At 46.8% G+C, this 24,780-nt stretch overlaps 1 protein-coding gene across 5 annotated transcripts in view; it reads left to right on the forward strand.

Annotated features, from left to right (window-relative positions):
* The window catches only part of POMGNT2 (protein O-linked mannose N-acetylglucosaminyltransferase 2 (beta 1,4-)), a 130,349-nt gene extending 109,704 nt beyond the window's left edge, over positions 1–20,645 (forward strand). For 3 of the 5 annotated variants that reach the window (XM_070726912.1, XM_070726913.1, XM_070726911.1), the window contains exon 2: positions 18,399–20,645. In XM_070726912.1, coding sequence (XP_070583013.1) covers positions 18,490–20,226 — 1,737 coding nt within the window. In that variant the 5' untranslated portion in view covers positions 18,399–18,489 and the 3' untranslated portion in view covers positions 20,227–20,645. Of the gene's footprint in view, positions 1–13,171; positions 13,198–13,421; positions 13,534–18,398 lie in introns of those variants that run through there. The other 2 variants (XM_070726915.1, XM_070726916.1) reach the window with 2 other exon arrangements.
* The last annotated feature ends 4,135 nt before the right edge of the window (positions 20,646–24,780 follow it).

Consider the following 24,780-nt stretch of genomic DNA (forward strand, 5'->3'; position numbering starts at 1 on the left):
TCCTTGTTCGGGGGCAGGTGGAGGAGCCAGTGGGGGGGAGGAAACAGTGGAGGCTGCCTGGGGGGAGCCTCATGGGTGATTAACGTGTGGGAAGCTGCCTGTCAGCCTGTCAGCTGGTGGGGCTTCCACCCTCCTTGAAAGTGTTTTCGGAGGCAGCGGCAGGCAAAGGGGGATCCCGGCACTTCAGCCTCAGACAAGGATTTCTGGCTCTCACTCCGAGCCTGGCACCCGCTTCCTCCTGGGGAGTCCCTTTAAGGCACGCAAAACAGCTGGTTTTAATTCCCCTGGCAGGCTCGAGAGCTGTCTTAATCGGAAGTGTCTGCCTGCCTCTGAGGTATTGAAATAAAAGCAAAGCTCTATTTGTTATTCAATGTTGCTTGTAGCCCTTGGGGGGGGGTGTTACTCCATGATAGAGTGCCTGATTTATATGCAAAAGTTGAGTCCCCAAAATCTCTGGGTATTTATTTATTCCTTAAGTTTTTATCCTGCCTTTCTTCTCAGAGCTCAAACCTACTGTATTTTTCAGTGTATAAGACACACCGATCTATAAGACGCACCTAGATTTCAAAGGAGGAAAACAAGGAAAAAAGTATTCTGAACTAAACCTTTGGGGGTGCCTTTGGGAGGGCACAGCAGTCGGTGAAGGGCGCTCGGAGGGAAGCTGCCTCAGCCGGGGAGAGACGGCACCTGAACGGTCCCTCCCACAGCTGCTGGCCCAGCTCGGCTGAGGCAGCTTCACTCTGAGTGCCCTCAAACCTGCCCGCCTCTGCCTCAGCCAAGCCGGGCAAGCATTCTCCTTCTTATCAGCGCAGCCCAAGCGCTGTGGGGAGGGCCTTGGAGGGCCCACTGCAGCAGAGGAGAAGGGCCTCCTGGGCTGTTCTGCCAGCGTGGCCGCCACCTCCTCTGCTGCACCAATAAAGGATTTCCAGCCCTGGCCACGCCTGCTGCTACTGATGCTGCTTTCTCACTGCAGAAGAAACTCAGGGCTTTGCTGCCTGGCTTGCCTGAGGCAGGGGTGGGCAGGTTCAAGGGTGCTTGGAGCGAAGCTGCCTCAGCCAAGCCAGGTGAGTGGCTGTGGCAGGGGCTGGTCAGGTATCGCCTCTCCCTGGCTGAGGCAGCTTCCCTTCGAGCGCCCTTCATTTGACTGCTGCGCCCTCCCAAAGGCACCCCCAAAGGTGGAAGATTGGGGTGGGGGCCGATGGAGCTGAGCCCCATCCCGCCGGATGGTCAGGGTTGGCTGAGGCTCCACCACCATCCTTAAACACATTTCTTCAGTCTTTAATACAGTCTTTATTTATTTATTCATTCATTCTTTGATTTGATTTGATTTGATTTGATTTGATTTGATTTGATTTGATTTGATTTGATTTGATTTTGATTTGATATTTGATTTGATATTTGATTTGATTTGATTTGATATTTGATTTGATATTTAGTTTGGTTTGGTTTGGTTTGGTTTGGTTTGATTTGATTTGATTTGTATGCCGTCCATCTCCAAGGACTCAGACCGGCTTCCAACAACAGTACAATCTACAAATCTAAAATTGAAAACCAGAACATATTAAGAAACCCTTATTAAAGACAATCACACAACTCAGCAAACCATACATAACACGGGACAGCTGGGGGAATCAATTTCCCCATGCCTGGCGACATAGGTGGGTTTTCAGGAGTTTGCAGAAGGCAAGGAGGGTGGGGGCAGTCCTAATCTCTGGAGGCAGCTGATTCTATAGGGCTGGGGCCACTACAGAGAAAGCTTTTCCCTGGGTCCCGCCAAGTGACATTGTTTTATCGACGGAACCCGGAGAAGGCTGACTCTGTGGGACCTAATTGGTCACTGGGATTCATGTGGCAGAAGGTGGTCTCAGAGATATTCTGGTCTGATGCCATGTAGGGCTTTATAGGTCATAACCAACACTTTGAATTGTGACCGGAAACGGATCGGCAGCCAATGCAGGCTGCGGAGTGTTGAAGTAACATGGGCAGATTGCAGCCGCGTTTTGCAATGATCTGGAGTTTCCGAACACTTTTCAAAGGTAGCCCCATGTAGAGAGCATTACAGTAGTCAAGCCTCGAGGCGATTAGGGTATGAGTGATTGTGAGCAGTGACTCCTGGTCCAGATAGGGCAGCAACTGGTGAACCAGGCGGACCTGGGCAAATGCCCCCCTCACCACAGCCAAAAGATGGTGTTCTAATGTCAGCTGTGGATCAAGGAGGATGCCCAAGTTGCGGACCCTCTCCAAGGGGGTCAATAGTTCCCCCCCCAGGGTAATGGATGGACAGATAGAATTGTCCTTGGGAGGCAAAACCCACAGCCATTCCGTCTTGTCGGGGTTGAGTTTATTTATTTATTTATTAGATTTGTATGCCATCCCTCTCCGTAGACTTGAGTTTGAGCCTGTTGACACCCATCCAGACCCTAACAGCCTCCAGGCACCAGCACATCACTTCCACTGCTTCACTGATTGGACATGGGGTGGAGAAGTACAGCTCACCCCATGCCCTTGAAATATCTCACCCAATGCTTTCATGTAGATATTAAATAGCAGGGGGAGGGGACCGACCCCTGAGGTACCGCACAAGGGAGAGACCTCGAGGTGAAGCTCTGACCCCGCACTAACACTGACTGCGACCAACCAGAGAGGTAGGAGGAGAACCACTACAGGACAATGCTTCCCACTCCCAACCACTCCACTCAGCGCAGAAGGATACCATGATCGATGGTAACGAAAGCTGCTGAGAGGTCCAGAAGCACTAGGACAGAGGATAAACCCCTGTCCCGGGTCTGCCAGAGATCATCCATCATCGCGACCAAAGCAGTTTCCGTGCTCTAGCCGGGCCTGAACCCTGACTGTTGAGGGCCTAGAAAATTAAAAACGGGGGAGAGGAAAGAGAGGCAATGGAACAATAAGCTCCAAGGGAAGAGGAGGGAGGGAGGGAGAAAGAAAGAAAGAAAGAGAGAGAAAATAAAAGAAAGAAAACAAGGAAGGAAAAGGAAGGAAGGAAGGAAAGATGGAAGGAAGGAAAGATGGAAGGAAGGAAAGATGGAAGGAAGGAAGGAAGGAAGAGAGAAGAAGGAAGGAAGAATTAAGGAAGGAGAGAGCCAGAAAGAAAATGCCAGACCGTAAATTGTCTGCAATTTCGACAAGGGAAAAGGAGAAGGTGAAAGTGGAGAGAGAATCAGGTCACCCGGGCAACTGGCTTTGCATTGCAGAGCTTTGCGTGGAGAAAGAGAAGGGGAGGGGAAACACACCACCACTTTGTCATTTGTAAAGACTGATTTGATGTCCTTGATTGTCATTCGAGGGAACTCCCTTCCCAGCCCCCCTCTCCCTCTTCCTGGAACAGTCCGAAGTGGGAGTGAAAGGCTTAAATGGATAAATGGGTAAGTAAATGGGTGGTTGAGCAACGCGAGATTACGAAAACCAACACCCTCCCCTCCTTTCACTTTCACCTTTTCCCTCGGCGAAAATGCTGGCAATTTACGGTCTGGCATTTTCAAAGCAACAAAAGAAGAAACAGAAAGGGGGAATCAGTAGCTTGTTGGGCGACGTGTGCGTGCATCTGGCCATTGCGAGTGATTATAACAAAAACATCAATTTGCAGAGGTTCTTTACAGTTGTGGTTGATTATGAGACCTCCCCCCTTTTTTCTCTGAAGCTGGAGAGCCATTTGGAATTGCTTTTGAATTAACACCACGAATCAGGGCGACAATTTGATTTGATTTTTTTTGGCACTTTGGCAATGTCAGATTCTTCTTCTACAAGCTTCTGACTCCAGAATCCCCCTTTAGAAAAAACAAAACACTAATTTACTTATTTCAAACCTAAAGCAAGCAGGATTTTTTTTTTGACAGTTCCCCTTCTAATGAAAACAGCCAAGCTCAAGGCACTGGAGCCTCTGCTCGTTCAACCCAGGCCAGTGAGGCTTCGGATTCCCAGGGCAGGCTGCCTTGCCTGTCAGTTGCCTATCCCGATGCTGTGCATTCTTAACTAGTAGTGATGGGCAAACTCAACGAAGTTCGAGTCCGGCGGATTCAGGCGAACTTTGCAAAAAATTCAGGTGATGTCACCGAACCCTGAACTCGAACCGAACTCCGAACTTTTAAAAAATAGAGTCGTGGAAGGCAGCCCTGTGGTTGCCCGCAAATTAAATTTGCAGGAGTGTGAACGGGGATGCAGAGTAGCAGGAGGAGGCAACAGCAGCCACCCACCAGCTTTGACCCAGCAATCCGATATGCAGCAGGCATCACTTTTTTCACAGTAATCCTGTGTCATGGATGGCCATGCGCTCGGTGGCACTATCAGTCTCTGGCCGCTGTGACAAGTAGTAACAGCTTGAGGCTTCCGATTACACAGAAAAAGGAAGGGCAGAGAAAGAAGGTGGCCCTGTGGTTGCCCACAAATTAAATTGAGAGACAGCGCTAGTGACTTTGTCTTGCATAGAAAAAGGAAAGGCAGAGAAAGAAGGTGGCCCTGTGGTTGCCCACAAATTAAATTTGCAAGAGGGTGAACGGGGATGCAGAGTAGCAGGAGGATGCAACAGCAGCCACCCACCAGATTTTGCACAGCAATCCTGTATGATTGGAGGGCATGCGCTATGTGGCACGCTGGGTCACTGGCCACTGTGGGCAGTAGTAACGGCAGACTGAACATTGAGGGTTTTCGGTCCATGTGTGATCTAGCACCTCGTCATCACCCCTGGTATCTTCTTCCATCGACTCCTCCCCGCTAGCCTTACTCTCAGACTGTACATTGCAGTAAGCTGCAGTATCGGTGATCTGGGTCTCATCATCCTTCCCAGATGATGCCCTGGACACCTCCTCTTTCTCTTGTTCTGATGCCATAGCTGGATGGCTTTGCACACTGGACAAAAGTGGCACACTGGCAAATTGCAACTGGTGGAGAAAGAACACAAACCGTGTTTGTCAAACCCAAACCAGACCATTACATCCCATTACTATAAGTCTGCATATCTCAGATTTACAAACGGTGACAGTTCTGGGAAGGGACATAGTTTATAGTTTATTAGTGTTGTATGCAGGCCCTTTCCAAAGACTCCCTGCATTTAGGCACCCTGCAACCATTTTTTCAAAAGAATTTTTTTCTTCCTGGCCAGGTGCACAGTACAGCCATTGACTGGATTCGAACTCAGGACACACTAAAAGTTTTCCCATGAAAATACACATGGATATCTCAGATTTTCAATACGTGACACAACTTGGAAGGAACGTCCATTAAGGCAGTGGTCCCCAACCTTTTTTCCACCAGGGACCAGTTTCAGCAAGACAATTTTTCTATGGCCCGGTGGGGGCGGAAAGGGGGTTTAGCTTATCGTTCCATTGTCTCTCTCCCCCCCCTTTTTAATTTTGCGGGGGAGTTGAGGTGACAGAGGGAGGAAGGTTAGGAGGGGGCGGTTTCCTGTCTCTTTCCCCTCCTGTTCACTCGGGACCGCCGTTTGCCTTTCAGCAGTTCCAGAGGACATCCCCCCCACCGTTCCGGCTGGGATTGCAGCAAGGAATCCCAGAGCAGGGGGAGGTGCCTCCACGGACACAGTCACCTTCCTTTGCGATGGCTGCCTGCTTGGAGCGCCCACCACTGCCAGGTCTGGTAATTTTCTTGCAGCAAGGAATCCTTCCAAAAGAAAATTACCAGAGCTGGTGGTGGGGGTTTCATGGTCACACACACACCCCTGGCTTCGCTCCCACCCAGGACCCCGGGAATAGGGTGGGGGAGCCTAGCAAAAAAAGAGCTGCACAATGCCAAAGCCTTTTCGTTTGAGCTGCAGGCAGAGCGAGGGCTTTGCAAGGGCTTCGCAAGGAGGAAATAGACCACTTTCGACGAGAGAAGAAAGACAGGAAAGGAAGAAAGCAAGCAAGCAAAGGTTTTCTCAGCCCGAGGCAAATGGCGGTCCCAAGTGAACGTGAGGGGAAAGAGACAGGAAACAGCTTGGCACTCGCCAGCTCCACAGCAGCTGCTGACTCCGCGGACCGGTGCAACATGCCTTGCGGCCCGGTACTGGTCCGCGGACCGGCAGTTGGGGACCCCTGCATTAAGGCACTCAGAACAAATCTGTGCAAAAAATAGGTTTATTGAACACAAACTTTAGTCAAACACAAACTATACCCAAACTTTCACCATAAAAATATAACTAACTATATACATACATAACATGAATTTTACAACTGTGAGGGTGGTGTTCGTGATGGTAGTAGCGAACGCTTTAACCACTCACTCAGGTGGTGGCATAGCAACGTCCTCTCTGAGCCATGCCTGGTTCATTTTAAGAAATGTCAGTATGTCAACATTGACTGTGGATAGGCGGATCCTTCTGTCAGTGATGACCCCTCCTGCGGTGCTGAACACACGCTCTGACAGGATGCTTGCCGCAGGGCAGTCCAGCACTTCCAGGGCATAGAGGGCAAGCTCTGGCCACGTGTTCAATTTTCCTACCCAAAAATTGAAGTTGATGGAGGCATCGCTAAGAACCATCATGCACGTGGACAGGTATTTGTCCACCATGCAGGTCACGTGATGCCTTCTGCTATGGGACATCACATCCGAGCGTAGTACATCTGTGTGGATGTCGAATAAGGTCTCATACATATTTCCAACGTCTTCCAATGATCACCCCCCTGCGGTGCTGCCAGGGTCCCTGCTGCGTTGCCGACTGCATCCTACACCTACTCCGTGTGCCACCACTGGGCACTCCAATTGCTGTGGGAACTCTTCCAATAGCGCATCCATGAGCTCATGCTTGTACTCGTATATTCTGTGCTCCCGCTCGGGCGATGATATGAAGGAGGTGATGCGGTCCTTATAACAGGGATCCAGCAGGGCGGCCACCCAGTAACTGGCAGAGTTGAGGATGCGGGCTACCCTGGGGTCATTCCGTAGGCACTGGAGCATGTAGTGGCTCATGTGAGCCAGGTTGCCCGAAGTCAAGGCGATTTTTTCAGCAACAGGTCTCTCCTCCTCCTCCTCCTCTTCCTCCTGCTCCCCCTCCAGCCACGCTCCATTGGTGCCCATGAGCTGCACTGGGGGCCGCCCTGCTGCAAGTCCTCTTCCTCCTCCCCCAAAACAGCCAGTACCTGGCTGCTGTCGGCACAATCCCCCACCCTGTGAGACATGGATTTGCTGGGAAAATGGGCCTTCCTCCGCCTGCTCCTCCTGTTCTGCCTGCCGCTCTATTTCCTCCTGTTGCACATCCTGCATGGCCTGAAGGGTTTTTTCTAGTAGGCAAACCATGGGGATGGTAGCACTGACGACGGAATTGTCAGCGCTGACCATATTAGTCACATACTGGAAGACATTAAGGATGGAAAAAATGTCCCTCATGGAGGCCCACTCATTGGGTGTAAAGTGCTGTGGGTCTGCACTTCTACTTGACTGGGGGTTATGAAACTGGTAATCCACTACTGCCTGCTGTTGCTCACACACCCTGGCAAATCGCAGATGAGGCAGTGGTTGGGAAGGACAAGTTCCTCTTCAGGGAAGATAGGCGAGCAGCAGTAAGGTGGGAATGTCAAAAGTCCGCGCACACCAGCAGTGCCGACATGCCCGGATAATTCACCAGGAACTTCTGCACCACAGGTTCACCACATGCGCCATGCAAGGGATGTGCATCAACCCCGCTCGGCCCAAGGCTGCCTCAAGGTTCTGCCTGTTGTCGCACACCACCTTCCCTGGCTTCAGGTTCAGCGGCAACAACCACTCATCTTTCTGTCCCTGGATGACGGTCTATAGCTCCTGGGCAGTGTGTGGTCTCTTGCCCAAGCAGATGAGTTTCACCACGGCCGTTCTGAAGTAGGAGGTTACTGGGGTGCGCTTACTGGATGTGGAGGAAGAAGACGGGGAAGCAGAGTAGGAGCAGGAGGCAACAGCAGGCACCGACTGATGTCCAGTAATCCTGGGTGGTGGAAGGATATGCGCTGAACTGCTTCCCGCCTCATTCCCAGCCGCCACTACATTCACCCAGTGGGCAGTGAGAGAGATGTACCGGCCCTGGCCATGTTTGCTGGTCCATGTGTTGGTGGTGAGGTGGAAGCGGGAACTGACAGCATTTTGCAGTGCACACTGAATTTTCTCCATTATATGTTGGTGCAGGGCAGGGATGGCCTTGCGTGAAAAGTAATAGCGGCTGGGAATGGAGTATTGTGGGACAGCCAATTTAACAAATTTCCTGAAACTTGGTGTCTCAACCAGGCGGTAGGGTAGCATTTCAAATGCCAGCAGCTGTGAAATGCTGGCATTTAGGGCCAGGGCTCGTGGGTGGGATGGGCCAAACCTCTGCTTTCTCTCAAAAGTTTGAGGGATGGACAGCTGATGAATGCTTCCCTGGGATGGTGTAGACATGCTTGGCAATGGTGGTGGTGGTGGTGCTGCTGGTGGTGGTGCCAGTGCTTCCGTTGGTGGTGGTGGTGGTGGTGGTGTTGGTGTTGGTGGTGGTCCATCATTGTCCCTTTGGGGACAGACAGGTGACCATGTTGTTGGGGGGGGGGGGCGTTGGCAGTGGCCGAGGCAGCCATAGCAGAAGAGGAAGACCCAGGCGTTCCAATACTTTTAAGGTATTGTCTACAACGAAGGTCATGTTTTGAAATCAGGTGCCTGGTCATGCAGCTGGTGCTGAGATTATTAAGATCTCTCCCTTGCTTCAGGGACTGGTGGCAGAGATTGCAAACAACTTTTTTTCCTGTCTTCTGTTAACTGCTTGAAAAAATGCCATGCTGGTGAGATTCTTTGTGACACATGAGGCATGCTCGGCCCCTGGACACGGTGGGAAGTAGTACCAGCAGACTCAGGGCTGAGGGTTTGCAGCCTTCGCCCTCTGCTTCTGTTGGCTGCCTGGGGTTGTGGGACTACCACAGCCTCTTCCTCCTCTGAACTCTGTTGGCCTTCGGTCCACGTGGGATCTATCACCTCGTCATCTTCTTCCACCAACTCCTCCCCGCTACCCTCCTATCAGACTCTACATTGCAGTAAGCTGCAGGGTCTCATCATCATCGATCGTGGTCTTCCCCGATGATGCAATGGACACATCCTCTTTCTCCGGCAGAAGCTCCTGGCTATCTGGAAGCCCAACGTCTACAACTGCGGATTGGGCAGGTGGACGCCCCATGGCATCCCAGTTGCAAGTTACAGAAAGCAACATTAAGGACTCAGCTGCTTCTGGGTGAGACGGCCTTGCTGCTTTGGAAGGGGGTGATGACTCAGGCAGTGAACACGCAGATGTGGTAGAGTGTGTAGAAAACAATAACAAGGAAAAGGTAGTGCTGCATGCCATGTCATCTCTGTCAGAAAATGGAGATAAATTACAGACCACGTGGACCGCAATAAATCATTTCTGGAGGTCGATGTATAAAGAATAAAAACAGCTTTCAAACGGAGTTACTTTTATTACAAAAAATAAGAAAATATAATATAATGCCTCAGAGGGCATGTTAAGTACGTGCTACATCCTCAAAGCTAACAAAGAGAAGATGGAGTTTTTGGAGAAGAAAGGAAATGATGCATGTATGACCGGCAGGATTTTACATCATAATGGGTGGAGCTAACTAACACACACTGTTAACTATTTAATTACTGAATGTCTCTGAATGTCTCTGGGGCTGGTAATACACAGCGTGACACTCCTTCTTTGGCAGTCATCAGGGACATTGGTTCACATAAGGCGCATTTTCTTGGATAGGTATTCGTGTTGATCAGCTGGCAATGGTTTATTCAGCAAGTCAGCAATCTGTTCAGTTGTGGGCACATATTGTAGTTTCACGAATCCTTGTTTCACGCATTCTCTTGTATTTTTATATCTTATGTTGATGTGCCGTGAACGAGCTCCAACATATTCAGTTTCAGCTATGAACGTGACTGAAACATTATCCTCCATAATAACAATTGGTTTCATGAGATTTCCCCAAATACTATCAACAAGAGCAGAAACATTAGTTAAAGCATTACAACAATCAGAAACACAAGCGTATTCAGCTTCAGTGGAAGAACAAGAAATAAATTTCTGTTTTCTAACTTTCCAATAAATTGGACAACCATTTAAAAATATCATATAACCAGAAGTACTTTTTCATGTTTCTGTATCACCTGCCCAGTCAGCATCTGCATAACAAATCAATTCAGGATACTTATCGTGTTTCGGCTCTAGGAACAACTTCATGTCCTTTGTATACTTCATGTATCTCAGCAGTCTCTTTATGCATGTCCAATGGAACATAGTTGCTTTGCCAACATATCTTGACAAGAGATTCACACTCAGTGAAATGTCAGGTCTTGTCCAACTGCTAATGTATAACAGTGACCCAATAAAGCGTTTGGTCTTCAAATTGAGGATACTCTTGTTGACTCAACCTGTAAAAATCAGTTTGCATAGGAGAACGACATGGATGTGCATCGGACATGTTACGATTATGCAAAAATCAGTTTGCATAGGAGAACGACATGGATGTGCATCAGACATGTTACGATTATGCAAAAGTTGGTCAACCTTGCTTTCTTGTGAAAAGCAAAACCCCTTCTCAGTTTTTTCAATCTGAACTAGATAATCATGAATATACCCTAAGCTTTTCAAAGTAAAATGTCTTTCTAGACCTTTTGCAAAAAATTCACTCATATGTTTATTAGGACCAATGTAAACAATATCATCAACATAAACAAGGATAATTTCATAAACATTACCTTGCCCTTTTGTAAACACGCATTCATCAGAGTCGGACTTAAAGCCCATTGAATTTAATTTCTCTATGAGGCATCGGTGCCACATGAGAGCACACTGTTTCAACCCATAAAGGCTTTTCTGCAGATACCAGACATCCCCTTCTCGATCCTGGAACCCGGGTGCACTCTTCACGTAGATTTCTTCATTTAGATCAGCATTCAAATAGGCGATTTCAACATCAAACTGGAAAACTTCTAAATTCAAGGCAATAGCTGTAGTTAGGGCAATTTTGACACTTTCATTTTTAACTGTGGGTGAAAATGTATCTGTGTAGTCTTCAGGATACAGCTGTGAGTACCTCTGTGCTACTAGTCTTGCTTTGTATATTTTCTCATCATTTGGTTTTTGTTTAATCTTATAGACCCATCGTGTGCCAATAATCTTGTTCATTGGAGGCTCAATCTGTTGAAACACATTAAGTTTCTTTAAACTGTCCAGTTCATTTTCCATAGCCTCATACCATTTTTCTTGTTCAATCTCAGGCAAATGTTTTATTTGAGAAAAGTTCTCTGGAGGAAGTGTAATGTTGTTACATAGAAAAGGAAAAGGTTTGTGTAATACTTTCTGTTCGTATCTCTTTGGAGGAATTCCTTTTGTGGTTCTGTTCGAACGCCTTGAAACTTTGGTCCATCCTTCATCTTGGTCATCTCCGTCTCCAATTGCATCGCTGGGAACATCATCTGCGACTGTTGAAGACTGTGCATCATCTGGAACAGCTCCCTGTGGATCAGGTTGCGCTGTACCTTGGACATCATCTTTAGGAAAATAAACTGAAGTATCATTACTGTGTATTCTGGACCAATTTGTATCTTCCTCAAATTTAGCTGAATTAGAAACAACAGCTCTGTGATTAGTGTCAGCAAATTTGTAGTACTTGGAACTTTCATCAAAACCTATAAATCTCAGTCTCTCTGACACTGGACCTCCTTTCTTTCTTTGAACCAGTGGAACGTTAACCATGGCATATGAGCCAAAAATGTGGAGGTTTTGAATATCAGGCTTCTTTGCATGAAGCAAGTAGTAAGGAGTCTGTTTTATAACACTGCTCCATGTATGGTTAACAATGTAATTAGCATACCTGAATGCTTCACCCCAATAAAAATTGTCCATGTCAGCATCTTCTAGAAGGCAACGAAACATAGTCTGTAGGACTCCCTGTCGTCTCTCAGTTATACCATTATGAGGGGCTGTGTAAGGTGCTGACGCTTGATGACGGATTCAATTTCTTTTCATCCATCCTTGGAATTGCTGGGACGTAAATTCTCCACCACGATCACTTTGTATTCTTCTGATGCGAACGTCATATTGCGTGAGTACTTCTGCAGCAAAATCTTTAAAGATCTGAAAAGTCTCAGATTTTTGTTTCATTAGAAACACAAAACCATATCTAGAATAACTATCAACAATAGTCAAGAAATATTTACAGTTACTCTTAGTAGGCCGAAATGGACCGACAATGTTGGTATGGACCAAATGAAAAATGCGTGTAGACAAACGTGTAGTATGTTTGGCAGTAGGTGCTGCCTTGGACTTGGCAGAGTTGCAAATTTTACAGTCTAAATGAACCTTGCAATTGCTATCAACTTTAAAACCATTTACAGGCATCTTGGCTAAAACTGGATAAGATGTGTGGCCCAAACGACGGTGCCATCTATGAACACACCTGGAATGAAAAGATTTGTTTGTTAATACAGGTTTAACATTTGAAACATCATTGGGAACCTCATTGGCTTTAGGAGCCTTTGTATCTATAGCGGCAACAGGTTTTCTCTCTGGGCCTGTGCTTTCGCCCTTTGGAACTTTCATACTTACATCAACCTTTGCAGGAGGATTTGGCTTTAAGTAGTAAACACCCCTAATAGGGACACCGGTAGAAAGAACTTTGCCATCCTTAACAATGTAAGCTTCTGTTAGTTTATGAGTCACTTCAGACCCTAAGTCTTCATTCAGGCAGTATACACTAAGTATGTTGCTTGTAGCACTTGGAACTTATAAAACACTTGAGATGGATTGGTCCAATTCTTTTATGAAGACAGTTCCTTCTCCTTCGACTTTGCATAGGTGATCTGAGACAGCATGCACTTCTTTGATGTCAATCTGATGAAACTCTGTGAAAAGTTCTTTCCGGTAGGCGATATGGACAGCTGCTCCGCTATCTAATGTCCATAAATGTCAAATATCGTACTGTGGACTTTTTTCTGGAACACTGTTCAGGAGGAAAGAGTTGACATAAGGACGTGTCTCACCTTTTGAATCCTTTTGCGATGATCTGTAGATGCTGGAGCCTTGGCCCCTGGAACCTCTTGAACGTGTTCCTCTGGGCGGAGTAGGATATTGAGGAGATTGAGAATCGCCAGATTGAGAGCGTTGAGGATCGTTGGATGGAGAGCGTTGAAAATCATCTCTTTTAGGCTGATTGTGGCGTGAATATCTCGAAGTGTAGCCCTTCTGTTGATAGCCTCTACCCAATGCAGGTTTGTATGCGGATGATGTTGCTTTAACTTTTGCTTTGCTTTTAAAGAGGGGGAGGGCCCCTGAAGCCCACTGCTTTCGGAGAAAGCTTGACTAGCAGATCCAGAGGGAATTACGGTAGCTTCTTCTAAATTACTATCCTCATAAATCTGATGGCCGGTAACTTGTGAGGATTTTATTACTTGTTCATCATAAATTCCTTGTTCCCTCTCTAATTGTAGAAGAAGTTCATCACTTACTGTTTCTTCAGAGCCAGTCTGTTCCTTTGTTTGAAGAGATCTCTGCTCTTCCATGATGAGGTTTCGTTTTTCTTTAGAAGTGTGAATAAGATCCATCAGGTCAGCAAATTGCTCATTAGATATCTGGTCAATAAAGGACTGAGAAAATAGTCTTTTCTTTCGTTTAGCTGGCATTACAAAAAAGATGGTAGCTGTTATTTAAAATCAACCAACCTCTCGCTACCATGTCAGAAAATAGAGATAAATTACAGCCCGTATGGACCGCAATAAATCATTTCTGGAGGTCGATGTATAAAGAATAGAAACAGCTTTCAAATGGAGTTACTTTTATTGCAAAAAATAAGAAAATATAATATAATGCCTCAGAAGGCATGTTAAGTACATTTTATTTATTATTATTATTTAGATTTGTATGCCGCCCCTCTCCGCAGACTCAGGGCAGCTCACAGCAAAATAAAACAGTTCATCACAAATCTAAATTGTAGTTTAAAATATTTAAAAATCCCATTTGCTAAACAAACATACATCCAAACATACCATTCATAAATTATATATGCCCGGGGGAGATGTCTCAGTTCCCCCATGCCTGACGACAAAGGTGGGTTTTAAGGAGCTTACGGAAGGCAAGGAGAGTAGGGGCAGTTCTAATTTCTGGGGGGAGTTGGTTCCAGAGGGCCGGGACCACCACAGAGAAGGCTCTTCCCCTGGGCCCCGCCAACCGACATTGTTTAGTTGACGGGACCCGGAGAAGGCCCACTCTATGGGACCTAATCGGTCGCTGGGATTCGTGCGGCAGAAGGCGGTCTCAGAGATATTCTGGTCCAATGCCATGAAGGGCTTTAAAGGTCATAACCAACACTTTGAATTGTGACCGGAAATTGATCGGCAACCAATGCAGACTGCGGAGTGTTGGTGAAACATGGGCATACCTAGGTAAGCCCATGACTGCTCTCGCAGCTGCATTCTGCACGATCTGGAGTTTACGAACACTTTTCAAAGGTAGCCCCATGTAGAGAGCATTACAGTAGTCAAACCTCGAGGTGATGAGGGCATGAGTGACTGTGAGCAGTGAGTCCCGGTCCAAATAGGGATGCAACTGGTGCACCAGGTGAACCTGGGCAAACGCCCCCCTCGCCACAGCTGAAAGATGGTTTTCTAATGTGAGCTGTGGATCGAGGAGGACGCCCAAGTTGCGGACCCTCTCCGAGGGGGTCAATAATTCCCCCCCAGGGTAATGGAAGGACAGATGGAATTGTCCTTGGGAGGCAAAACCCACAGCCACTCCGTCTTATCCGGGTTGAGTTTGAGTCTGTTGACACCCATCCAGGCCCCAACAGCCTCCAGACACCGGCACATCACTTCCACTGCTTCGTTGACTGGACATGGGGTGGAGATGTAAAGCTGGGTATCATCAGCGTACTGGTGATACCTCACCCCATGCCCTTGGATGATCTCACCCAGCGGTTTCATGTAGATATTAAATAGCAGGGGGGAGAGGACCGACCCCTGAGGCACCCCACAAGGGAGAGACCTCGGAGTCGACCTCTGGCCCCCCACTAACACCGACTGCGACCGATCGGAGAGGTAGGAGGAGAACCACTGGAGAACAGTGCCCCCCAACCCCAACCCCTCCAGCCGGTGCCGAAGGATACCATGGTCGATGGTATCGAAAGCCGCTGAGAGGTCAAGAAGCACCAGGACAGAGGATAAACCCCTGTCCCGGGCCCGCCATGCTACATCATCAAAGCTAACAAAGAGAAGATGGAGTTTTTGGAGAAGAAAGGAAATGATGCATGTAAGACAGGCAGGATTTTACATCATAATGGGTGGAGCTAACTAACATACACACTGTTAACTATTTAATTACTGAATGTCTCTGGGGCTGGCAATACACAGTGTGACAATCTCCAACTTCTTCTTGCATCAAACCCAGGCACCTGCTTGCACCATAGGAAAGGGTAGGACACACAGATGTTACACGCCCTCTACCTGCCCCTAAAGCACCAGTTCCATCACCACCACCACCACCAGCAGGACCATGTCCCTTTTTCGCAGCTTTCTTCATGTTTGAAGGCCTGCGGTGACACTGGTCCAAGGAACAGATGAAGGTGCGGTGTTCAGGCGGAAGTAGAATTAGAGAAAAAATGCCTTGCAAAACTTAAATGCCCAGGCAGCAGTAGAGCCTTTGTATTAGACAGAAAAACATCAAAATCACAGATACATGAAGTCACCCCATTTTTGACCCAAAAATAAATTTTAGAGAGCACTAGAAGCTTCAGATTAGAGAGAAGAGATGCAGATATAGGAATTGGCCCTTATTTGACCCAAAATTAAATTTCAGAGAGCACTAGAGGCTTCAGATTAGATAGAAGAAAGAGATGCAGAGATAGGAATTAGCCCTTGTTTGACCCAAAAATAAATTTCAGAGAGCACTAGTGGCTTTTTATATATATATATAGAAAAAAAGGAAATGCACAGAAATAAATTGAAAGAAGTGGCCCAGAGGTGGACCCAAAAGTACGAGTGCCAGAGGTCAGTAGCGAGACAAAAGTGTCCATCCACCCCTTTTTATGTATTTATTAATGTTTTTGTTTTTTCTGCCACGATTCTCCTTAGAGTCTGGGCGGCTTTCAACATGTTAGCCATTGCACTTTTTAATTACTAGAATGGCTCAATTTATCACTTATACATGAACTTTTTAAACCCAACCAATCTGCATGTTGGACAAGTCTCTCTCCCTCTGGATACAGGAAATAGTGTTTGCCTTGCAAGCATGTGTTGCTTTGCAAGACTGGAAGGACCCCAGACTGCACTGGAGACCTTTTCTTCAGACAGGTATGGGAGTACCTCCTTCCTCTGGAAACAAGGAAATAGTGTTTGCCTTGCAAGCATGTGTTGCTTTGCAAGACTGGAAGGACCCCAGACCGCACTGGAGACCTTTTCTTCAGACAGGAACAGCAGGCTTGTTCAAACTCAGCAACCTTTTTTTTTTTGCTTACTGAGTGGCAGTCCACAAAATAAAAATGAATAAAAGGAAAAAAATTGTTTAAAAATTTTAAACTGGAAGTATAGGATAGAGAAAATAACTGCAAAAATACCCACAAAGTAATATTGTTGTTCCCTACAATGCATTTGGACACAAAATGAATGAAAGGAAAAAAAGTTTTAAAAATGTAAAAGTGGAAGTGTAGCAGAGAGCAACTGGCCCCCTGCCTCCCCGTGTTTTTTTCTTCTTCAGCCCTGCCCTGCCAGGATGCAATGCTCACCAAAGTTTTTTTGTCTCTTCAACTTGTATGAAGAGTCTTTGAGGTCTCTCTTTCTTTGTAGCAGAAACAAAGTGAAAGCTAATCTATCTATCCATCTCAGTATAAGTAACACAGACTTTCCCTCTCTATCTGGTATCTCTTACAATGGGGCTGGAGAGCAAGGTGCTGCCTTTTATAGAGGCAGGTCAGGTGTCCTTGGGGACCAATCCAAGCCATGCATACTGCTGGCCAATCAGTGGTCAGCAGGACACATGGCCAATCCCAGCTTTTCATTTACCTTGATGTCCGGAGACTGCATGGCTTCAGGTAAGAAGAAGGATGTCCATTGGTCCGCCGTTTCGCCACGTTGCCCGAACCGAACCCGAACTTCAGCATGGACTTTCAAAAAAATTCAGGTTCGGGTTCGGGATACCGAACACCACAAAATTCGGTATGGACCCGAATTGTGCGAGTTTGGATCGCCCATTACTATTCTTAATGTCTTCCTCCTTTCCTTACCCTGGCTCCTAAGTGTTCTGGCATCTACCCCTTGGAATCGAATTCGTGTCCAGTTTAAAAAAAGCTAGAGATGATCAGGAGAAAAATGTTAATTCAATGCAGCCCAGCCACCTCCCCCTATCCTGAGTGCCATAGGGACAACGTGAATGGCTCGCTCAAGCCAGCACCTGGGAAGCTGACTGGAGCAGCGAGCCAGGGAAGCAGACAGTTGGCGGGAGGCAAGCAAAGTGCCAGGAAAAGCAGCAGGAGGAGGCGGAGGAGGCAGAGAGGGGCGTGTGTGTGTTGATTCTGACGACCCTGGCTCGGCGATCATGGGAGTCTCTGTGTCGCAAGTGGCCGCCAGGAGGGCTGGATGCCAGCCAAGCCTCACAGCCAGCTGCTGTGGAGGTGAGGGGGGCATGGTGTCAGGAGCTTCTCCTGAGCTTCTCCCCCCATCGGGAGGGCAAGGAAACCGCGGGGAGAAACTCCTGACACCACTCCCGCCTCACCACCACAGCAGCTTCCCCTGGCTGAGAAGCTTGGCTTCGTACGAAGCTTGTGGGGGCAGGAGGAGGGACTCTGGACCTGGAGCCTGACATCCACCCCCAGCGCTTCGCCTCCCACCGGGCAAGGGGGCTCGGGAGGCAGGTTCTGCCGGCCGGCTACTGAGGATCCTGCCAGCCAAGCAATGGGCAGGACGGAGGGGCAGGGAGGACTCGGAGGCTTAAGTCTCCTTTGGCGGCAGCGGCCCGGCTTTGCATGTTCGGCTTGGGTGGAGCAGGAGAGCTGGCCTGACACCCCCCCCCCCAGCGCTTCACCTCCCGACAGGCAAGAGGAGGAAGAAGGGGGGCATCTCGACCAGCCGCTGGAAAGCCAAGGGAAAATCCCAGGTGTTTTGGCTGGCAGTTGGGAGGCGGGGAATCCCGGTGGGGGCGGAAAACTAATGGGAAATATCATCGGGGCAGTCACAAGGCAGGGGAATCCCTGCATCAGTAAGAAAGCGCACATGCATTAAGAGAGCCCATGGACCCGGGTTCGGGTTCATAAGACGGAAATGGTTCTTAAGACGAGGCAAAGAAATCTTCAACCCCGGGTTCATATCTCGAAAAGTTCGTATGACAGGGGGTTCATAAGATGAGGTATCATTGTATTCCTTTACATAATGCATTTTAGAGGACTGTTATCACGATAACTGTTTTTGCTCTTACTTTATTTTCTTAGATCTCTGCTCCATTATGATAAAGAAGACTGAGAATGCATCCTTCTTCCTTAGTGTTTACTACCTGCCCACTTGCTAGGATCTGGGTCCAGAATGAACATAGCTGCAGTGTTTAATGCCTTGCTAGTGTGTGTCCTGGCTGCTGTGCTGTGGAAGTGTATCAAGCTGCGTGATCATGTCTTTGTGCTGGAAGAGGAGTTAGTCCTCATGCGCCAGTCCCAGGAAATCTCTCAGGTCAGTATTGACTATTATGTTGCACTTCAAGCTCTGGTAGAAGATGGCACCAAAATGGTGTGCACAGGCAGGGTGCACACTGACCGTATATGCCGTTTTGAATCTCTCTGTTATTCCACTGAAGCTGAGGAATTCATCTTCTTCCATAGCAGTTCTTCTGTCATGCTTCCAAACTTGGGCTCCAGAAGATTTCAGCCTGCCCTACTTGACCTCTCCTCAGTGGAAGACCATAATACCCAGTACTTCAATTTTGTAGAACTACCGGCTGCAGCTCTGAAATTTATGCCAAAGCCTGTTTTTGTTCCTGATGTAGCACTGATTATGAATAGGTTCAATCCAGATAATTTGATGCATGTTTTCCATGATGATCTCCTTCCAATTTTCTATACAATGCAGCAGTTCCCAGATTTGGACTTGGAGACCAGATTGTTCTTCATGGAAGGCTGGAGTGAAGGACTACACTTTGAGCTATACAAATTGCTTAGCAGCAAGCAACCACTTCTAAGAGAGCAGCTTAAAACACTTGGGCGGCTCCTGTGCTTCACCAAGTCATATGTGGGTCTGTCTAAAATCACAACCTGGTATCAGTATGGTTTTGTTCAGCCCCAGGGGCCTAAAGCCAACATCCTGCTGTCTGGCAATGAGATCAGACAGTTCAAAACATTCATGATGAAGAGGCTAAATGTGAGCTTGGAAAGACTATTTGATGAGGAATATATAATAGTATTCAGCCGAACCATCAATAGACTAATCTTAAATGAAGCAGAGCTAATTTTGGCACTTGCTCAAGAATTTCAGATGAAAACCCTTACTGTTTCCATAGAAGGCCATACATTTTCAGAAATAGTACGCTTGATTAGCAATGCATCCATGCTTGTCAGCATGCATGGTGCTCAACTTGTGATGTCTCTCTTCCTGCCAAGAGGAGCTACTGTTGTGGAACTCTTTCCTTTTGCTATAAATCCTGAGCATTACACCCCTTACAAGACATTATCTACTCTTCCTGGCATGGATCTTCAATACATTTCATGGCGAAACACTGAAAAGGAAAATACTGTGACTTATCCAGACAGACCCTGGGATCAAGGAGGAATTGCCCACTTAAACAAAGCAGAACAAGATCGCATTATAAAGAGCAATGAGGTTTCCCGGCACCTGTGTTGCCGCAACCCAGAATGGCTTTTCCGTATCTATCAGGACACCAAAATTAATATTGCTTCCCTTATCCAGATTATTAGGCAAACAGTGAAAACAAAACCAGGGCCTAAGAAACAAAAGTGGATTAGTGGTCTCTATCCAGGCAAAGTTAGAGATGCTAAATGCCAAGCCTCTATCCAGGGTACCAGTGAAGCTAAGCTCTCTGTATTTTGGCAGATCCCTTGGAACCTGAAATACTTAAAGGTCAGAGAAGTAAAATACGAAGTTTGGATTCAGGAGCAAGGAGAAAATACATACATGCCTTACATTTTGTCCCACCAAAACCACACATTTTCAGACAACATTAAGCCATTCACAAACTATCTGGTTTGGATCCGATGTATTTTCAACAAAAATCTCCTTGGGCCCTTTGCAGATATGTTAGTTTGCAGCACATAATTGTTCTCTAGCTATAGCTTCAAAGAAGGCAAACCCAATCTTGGTGTCCTGTCATTTAAGAAAATGGATAAAAACTTGCAGACCATGATAATGCCTAGGTGCCACTTTATTGCATTTTGAATGTCTTCTTTGTTCTGTGTAACATTAAATCTAGTTCAGTAGTTTATCTTAGTTATTTAAAGAGGCAACAGGCATGAGGCTACAAAATCAGAGTGGAATAATTGTTTTATCTTGATTTTTCTAAGGACTTCTCTGTCTCTCTTTTTGTGTGGTAAATTTTTAAATCTAGCTTTATACTGGAATTTGGTTATGTCACTGAATGTACAATTTTATATTTATTTTTTGTTTGTTTCCTTAAAAGTCTTTATTCCAGAGCAGAAATTTGGTGCCAGAATATTTATTAAATTGTTGAAAACCTATTTAAGCACCTCTTTATTTGTCTTTGATATTTATGCATTAAATAGAACTACAGTGGTACCTCAAGATACGAACCCCTCGTCTTACGAACAACTCGTGATACAAACCCGGGGTTCAGAAAAATTTTGCCTCTTCTTACGAACTTTTTTCGAGTTACGAACCGGCGTTCGGAGATTGCTGGGAAGCCGCGCGGCTGTTTTAAAAGGTGACAGCCGGGCGGCGGGGCTTCCCAGAAGCCTCCCGAACGCCGGTTCGTAACTCGAACAAAGTTCGTAAGAAGAGGCAAAATTTTTCTGAACCCCGGGTTCGGGGTTCGGGGGGGTGCTCGGAAGCCCCCCAGGCCGGCTGTGACCTTTTAAAACAGCCGCGCCGCTTCCCAGCTGTCTCCTGAAGCCGAACGCCAAAGCCGAACTTCCGCGTTCGGCTTCGGGAAACAGCTGGGAAGCAGCGCGGCTGTTTTAAAAGGTCGCAGCCGGCCTGGGGGGCTTCCCAGCACCACCCCGAACCCGGGTTCGGGGGGGTGCTGGGAAGCCCCCCAGGCCGGCTGTCACCTTTTAAAACAGCCGCGCGGCTTCCCAGCAGTCGCCGAAAGCCGGTTTTTTGCGGGGGTTTTTTGGTTGCACGGATTAATTGACTTTACATTGTTTCCTCTGGGAAACAATGTTTCGTCTTACGAACCTTTCGTCATACGAACCTCCTCCTTGCACCAATTAAGTTTGTATCATGAGGTATTACTGTATATTGAATCTGAAAAAGGCATCAAAGGGCATCAATGCTGATATGGTTGAAAAAGGCAACAAATATCAAGTTTCAAAATGTCCTAAGTAGGTGAAAGATGAAGAACGGACCCCCAGTGCATTCAGATGACAGATGCAATTGACCATATGGAAGATGTAATTGATTCAGATTATTTTTTCCTTCAATGAAAATCCTTTCCTGGTCATATGATCTAAAGCAGAACCGTTAATAAGGAGTTTGAAAGAATTCTAGAAAATCCTGCTCTGGATGCTTTCCCTAAATTATTTTTGTTTCATTGCTTTATATTCCTATTTTTGTAGTAGAGTATCTATTTTGTATATGTTCAATGGTTAGATATTCTTTTTGCCCATATCCAATGTCTAGGATGAACATCTGATAAAAATATATAAAGATGAAGTCCATGAATACTGTAGATCTTTGTTCATTAATAAAACAATAAAAGTCACCAAAACATGGTGTTAACTGCTGAGATATTTAAATGTTTAAACTGGTAAGAAATTTAGAAAGAATTGAGATGCCAGTGCAAGATTCTCAGAATCTTCTTCAATCAAATGTATAGAAAAGGAGAAAGTCACTGGAATTTTGGTAACTAATCATATTTAGTTTAGCATCCAAGTGGAGACTTCTTATCAACTACCAATTGATACAGTGGGAGGTGGCTACCAGTTTCTTTGGTGGACAGTATAAACGAAGCTTTGCCAAAAATCTTCCTGATTTTTATGCACTGCAAATCCCCTTAGCTTTCATTAACAAAAGAAACAGGGATTTCTGAAAGTTAAAAAATACAGTAATACCTTGTCTTACGAACTTAATTGGTTCCCGGAGGAGGTTCGTAACGCGAAAGGTTCATAAGACGAAACAATATTTCCCATAGGAAACAATGTAAAATCCATTAATCCGTGCAAGGAAAACCCCCCCACAAAAACACCGCCGCCCGGCTGTCACCTTTTGAAACAGCCGGGCGCTTCTCAGCGTTCTCCCAAATGCTGAACCCAGAAGTTCGGCAAAAGTTCAGGTTCAAGTTTGGGTGGCCGCCAAGAAGCCCCGCTGCCTGGCTGTCGCCGAGAAGCCCCTCGGCTGTTTCAAAAGGTGACAGCCAGGCAGTGGGGCTTCTCGGCGGCCTCCCGAATGCCGAACCTGGAAGTTCAGCAAAAGTTCAGGTGTGGCGTTTGGGTTCAGGAGGACGCTGAGAAGCCCCCCGGCTGTTTCAAAAGGCGACAGCTGGGCGGCGGGGCTTCAATTTCGCTTTTTCCACACACAAGTACTGACTGGAAAAAAATCATTCCAATGATCTTAGATGAGAGGGAATGGGAGCAATGTCTTCTCTTTCCATTTGCATCTTCCCAGCACTAGATAATTGTTGTGGTTGGCTCTGGGCCAGCTCCTGTTCCAAGGATGGTGGGGGTTGGTGTGGGAGAATCTTCACATTATCAGAGGCCGGTTTTACTACCAACAGCTTCAGATAGTGAAGCTTCTGTGTCAGGGGAAGATTCTGGGAGTGAAACAGGATCGGATGAGAAAGTAATTACAGGCAGCCCATTAGCTAATTACCCCATTAGTGAGCCATCATCATCATCATCATTAGATTCAGAAGAGGAGGGATTCATAGATGCTCACAGATGCAGGTTTATGACAAGGAAGGAACAACTGTGCAAGTATTATAGAAAATGAGGGAGAACACCTGTGGCTGGGGCAATTAGGCTAATGGGGCTGCTGATAAATTGCCAGCGTTGTTGCCTCTTGGCATGGGAGATTATCCGTTTTGTGTGATAAAGAAGTGTGGTTTGCGTCAGGATTTACAAAGACTTTGTGAATGGCTTCAGGATTTACAAGGACTTTGTGGAAAAATTCACAGTTAAGTTCAGCGTGAGGACTTTTGAAGGGGGGTGGCTGTGACGTCTTCACTTTGGACTTAATTGGGGGCTCGTAACGGGTAGCCCGGCATAACAATAATGAATAAATGAAAAGTAATTGAATCACTACAGTGATCCCTCGATTATCGCGAGGGTTCCGTTCCAAGACCCCTTGCGATAATCGATTTTTCGCGATGTAGCAGTGCGGAAGTAAAAACACCATCTGCGCATGCGCGTCCTGTTTTCCATGGCCGCGCATGCGCAGATGGTGGGGCGACGGCAGTTCGGAGGCTGGCAATGGTTGTTTTTCATGCCGGCCACCCCCCCAGCGCCTCCGGGCTCCTCGCCGCTACCCCCCGCCCGCCCGATTCGCCCCTCCCATCCCTCCCTCCTTAGAACGTGGATTTTTCGCCCTCAAGTTGCTAGTTCTGAGTGAGAACACCTCCCCCACTTCTGATATTCAAGTCCAATTAGACGCTGGATGTTTTGCCCTCATGTTTCTAGTTCTGAGTGAGAACACCTCCCCCACTTCTGATATTCAAGTCCAATTAGACGCTGGATGTTTTGCCCTCTCAAGTTGCTAGTTCTGAGTGAGAACACTTCTGTCACTTCTGATTTTCAAGTCCATTTTGAACCTGGATGTTTTCCCCTCTCAAGTTGCTAGTTCAGAGTGAGAACACCTCCCCCACTTCTGATTTTCAAGTCCAATTAGAACCTGGATGTTTTGCCCTCATGTCCTCCTTCCATCCCTCCCTCCTTCCATCCCTCCCTCCCTCCCTCCTTCCCTCCCTCCCTTCTCTCCCTCCCTCCTTCCATCCCTCCTTCCTTCCATCCCTCCTTCCTTCCTTCCCTTCTCTCCCTCCCTCTTTCCCTCCCTCCTTCCTTCCTTTCGTAAAAAGCACTTAAACAATGACAGAATAAAAAAACCCCAGCCCTCACCTGTGTTTGAATTTCATTCACTCAGTCATTCATTCATTCTTCTGTATGCCACTCAGTCCCAACACTTTCAACCCACAAATTACCATTTCCCATCCCCTTAATGTACTGTACTCTACCTCTACCTGTACCTGTACTGTACACATTGAATAACACACTTAGTCATCCTGATAGAAATAAGAACAATATTTATTTACATTTTTACATTTTTTTGGGGGGGTTAGCATAACTAGGATAAATCGGGATCTTCTTCTATCACCATGTCTACAATGGACGCTGCAGGTGATGGTGTGACAGACCTCGTGGTTTTTGTGACAAACATAGTTATGGGCAGTTGTTGGCACATTTTCTTTTTCTTGGCTAACATGGCTCTGTATGGTGCAAAGGTGTTGTCAAGGGAGGCCTTAAATTGTATAGAGCGAGTCATGTTGGGATCCCAAAGTTCCACCATGCGTTGTACATTTGCAGCAGCTCTGTTCAGTTCTGCAACCCGCTCAAGCGTTAGGCCAACATCTTCTTCTTCCTCAGCTTCTTCAGCTTCCTCTTCCTCATCTTCTTCACTCGCTGACCTGGTCAGCTCCTCCAGATC

Source organism: Erythrolamprus reginae, chromosome Z (genome assembly GCF_031021105.1).
Source record: "Erythrolamprus reginae isolate rEryReg1 chromosome Z, rEryReg1.hap1, whole genome shotgun sequence".
In the NCBI taxonomy this organism is placed as follows: domain Eukaryota; kingdom Metazoa; phylum Chordata; class Lepidosauria; order Squamata; family Dipsadidae; genus Erythrolamprus; species Erythrolamprus reginae.